General features: G+C 43.9%; 1 protein-coding gene across 1 annotated transcript in view; it reads right to left on the bottom strand.

Moving 5' to 3' along the window:
* Positions 1–2,566, bottom strand: part of LOC105294626 (radial spoke head 10 homolog B) — a 32,093-nt gene that overhangs the window by 12,303 nt on the left and 17,224 nt on the right. Inside the window, exons 13-15 of the mRNA XM_023532772.1 lie at positions 2,369–2,457; positions 1,949–2,028; positions 1,697–1,845 (exon numbers count right to left, since the gene is read on the bottom strand). Of these exons, the coding sequence (XP_023388540.1) occupies positions 1,697–1,845; positions 1,949–2,028; positions 2,369–2,457 (318 nt within the window). The remainder of the gene's footprint in view (positions 1–1,696; positions 1,846–1,948; positions 2,029–2,368; positions 2,458–2,566) is intronic.

Below are 2,566 nucleotides of genomic sequence, written 5' to 3'. Positions count from 1 at the left end.
AGCCTCGGGAAGCTCCTCCCTCCTCGCTGATCCCCCCGAACTCTGCTCTGAGAAGTGTGAAAACCAGGTTCATATCCCCCAGGAGCTAGGAGTGAGCAGAAATCTTCTCGAAAACCTAACCGTCCGAGAGAAAAGATCTCTCAGGAGGAATCGTTGGCTACGGAGGAGCAGGGGAGCGCTGGGGCGTTTCCTGGCTCGGTTCCTCCATGTGACAAGTGCCATTCTTCTTCAAGTCAGCTTTACAGCGCCACAGTCTCACATGTGAGTGGACAGCAAGGCTCACCTCGTTCTAGGGAAAGCTTTCATGCAACGGCGAGGAAACAAAACTTGGGGGAGTTGTTCCCCCAGAGGGGATGAAAAGAAATTCCACTGAGCTCCCCTCCCCCAAGTCATTCATTCCCTCAGGGGAGTAAGCGAGGACATCCAGAGTTTTTTTAAATAATGCTTAAAAAGGAACAAAAAAGGAGAGCTTCTGGAAATTAGAAATACAGTAGCAGAAATGACACATTCAATAGAAGTGTTGACAGATATCACAGAAACGCTCCTAAAGAAGAAAAGGACAATAATATGGATGATCGGAGAGAAAAGACTGAAATAAAATGAATATTGGTCCAGGAAGTGAGACACCCAAGTTCCAGAAAAAGAGGGTGGAGAAAACGGGCTGGAAACATTGAACAAGCAATTCGAGGACGTTTCGCAGGACTGAAGGCCGCGGAAGCTCACACCGTAAGTGTCAAAAGGCCAACGCCAAAGCCTCATCGCTGTGAAATTTTAGAACGAAGATAAAAGTAGATTATAAAATATTTCAGCAAAGAAAAAAAGTCACATCAAAATGATGGGGAAGCAACAGGAATCAGGACAGTGCGGTACTGGTACAAGGGTAAACGTAAACAAACTCAAAAGTCCAGAAATAAACCTATACATCTGTGTCAACTGATATTTGACAAGGATGTCAGCACTGTTCAGTGTGGGGGGGCGGGGAGTCTTTTCAACAAACAGTGCTGGGACACTGAGTGTTCATGTGCCAAAGAAATAAGCTAGACCCCTACGTCTGACCAATCTATAGGGACAAACGACCTCATTTCTTCTATAACGAGACCAGGAAGAATGGGAGAAAGTGAACAAATCAACAACTGTATAATATTCCACCCCCCAAAATCACATACGTTTAAAAAAACCTGTTTTCCTATATTTAGACACTAGGTTATTATCAATTTTTCATAAGTATACAACACTGTTAATTTTCTCAAAACATTTCTTAAATTTCTTCATACTATCCCCTATTAGCACTGAGTTCTTTGATCATTTATCTTCCCACAAGTATGAAAAATACCATGAAACAAAACTACCAATAGTTAATATGAGATAATTGTATAAAACAGACATCCTCACTGTTTTCCACACTGGTAACTTTTTAAATTACTTTGATGAATGATAATCTCTAAACATGACATTCATCCTCCCTCTTTAAGCGGCAAGGTCTGCGTCAGTAAAGATACCAGAGGCCCGCCAGCTGTACCCCTCCCCTAACTGGGGGACGCGGGGGCAGGCGTGACCCCCGTTTCCACCCTTCCGCCACTATAGACCACTGGAACTACTTTTGCCAAAAGAGACCCAGTAAACATGAATATTTTGCCTTTAATTAAAATCAAAACGCCCATAAATATAAAACCAAGTATCGATCGCGAGCGCTTACTTTCAGCATCCAGAGGAAGTGCCTCATCTTCATCGTAAGCTCGTGGGGAGGAGCCGGATTCGGTCTGCAGTAAGCCGTGTAAATCTCCCAGCACTTATCAACATAATTCATCAAATAGAGTGCCTGCTGTTGCCCGTTGAAAAAATTGCCTAGAAATGGGATGAATGAATGAATGAATGTTCAAAAAGTAATTACAAAATTCTATTTGGAAAAAAACAGCAGTAAATGTAACCCTGCCGGTTCGGTGCTTACCTTTCACGCGGCAGGCATTTGGATGAATGTTCTCGGCCATCAGTTTTGTGAAACACAAAAACAGCGATGGGCTTCTGTTCCTGCGATTACAAAGATATCGCAGTCACTCCTCCCTCCAGAAGGTGGGATGCAGGTCACCTCCTGGAGTCGGGGGGGAGACTCAGCAACTGGCTTCTAACGGGTAGAGTATAGAGAGGAAAGAATAGGAAGTTTATAGGAGAACCCTGGCTGACACCACTTTAAGCAGGGACCAAGGCTAATACCACCAGTAATAAGATAGATCGAGGTCACATACCCTGATACGAAGTGACGAGAAGGGCACCTCCCCTCCTTGGTACTCTTCCCCTAAACCCGCAGTAACCTCAGTGCAATAATGCGAAAGCAGACCAAAATCAAGGGACATTTTACAGAATAACTGACCGATATTCTTCAAAAGCATCAAAGTCATAAAAGACAAAGTCTGAGAAACTATCACGGGTTGTAGTGGACTGAGGAGATGTGACAACTACCTGCAATGCGGGATCCTGGATTAGATCTTGGAACAGAAAAGGGACATCGGTGGGAAAACTCAGGAAACCCTAATAAAGTCTGTAATTTAGTTAATGGCGTTTTGGCCAC

Source organism: Pteropus vampyrus, unplaced genomic scaffold (genome assembly GCF_000151845.1).
Source record: "Pteropus vampyrus isolate Shadow unplaced genomic scaffold, Pvam_2.0 Scaffold90, whole genome shotgun sequence".
NCBI lineage: Eukaryota > Metazoa > Chordata > Mammalia > Chiroptera > Pteropodidae > Pteropus > Pteropus vampyrus.
The sequence above is the reverse complement of the archived record's forward strand: the minus strand, read 5'-3'. Positions and strand labels throughout refer to the sequence as shown.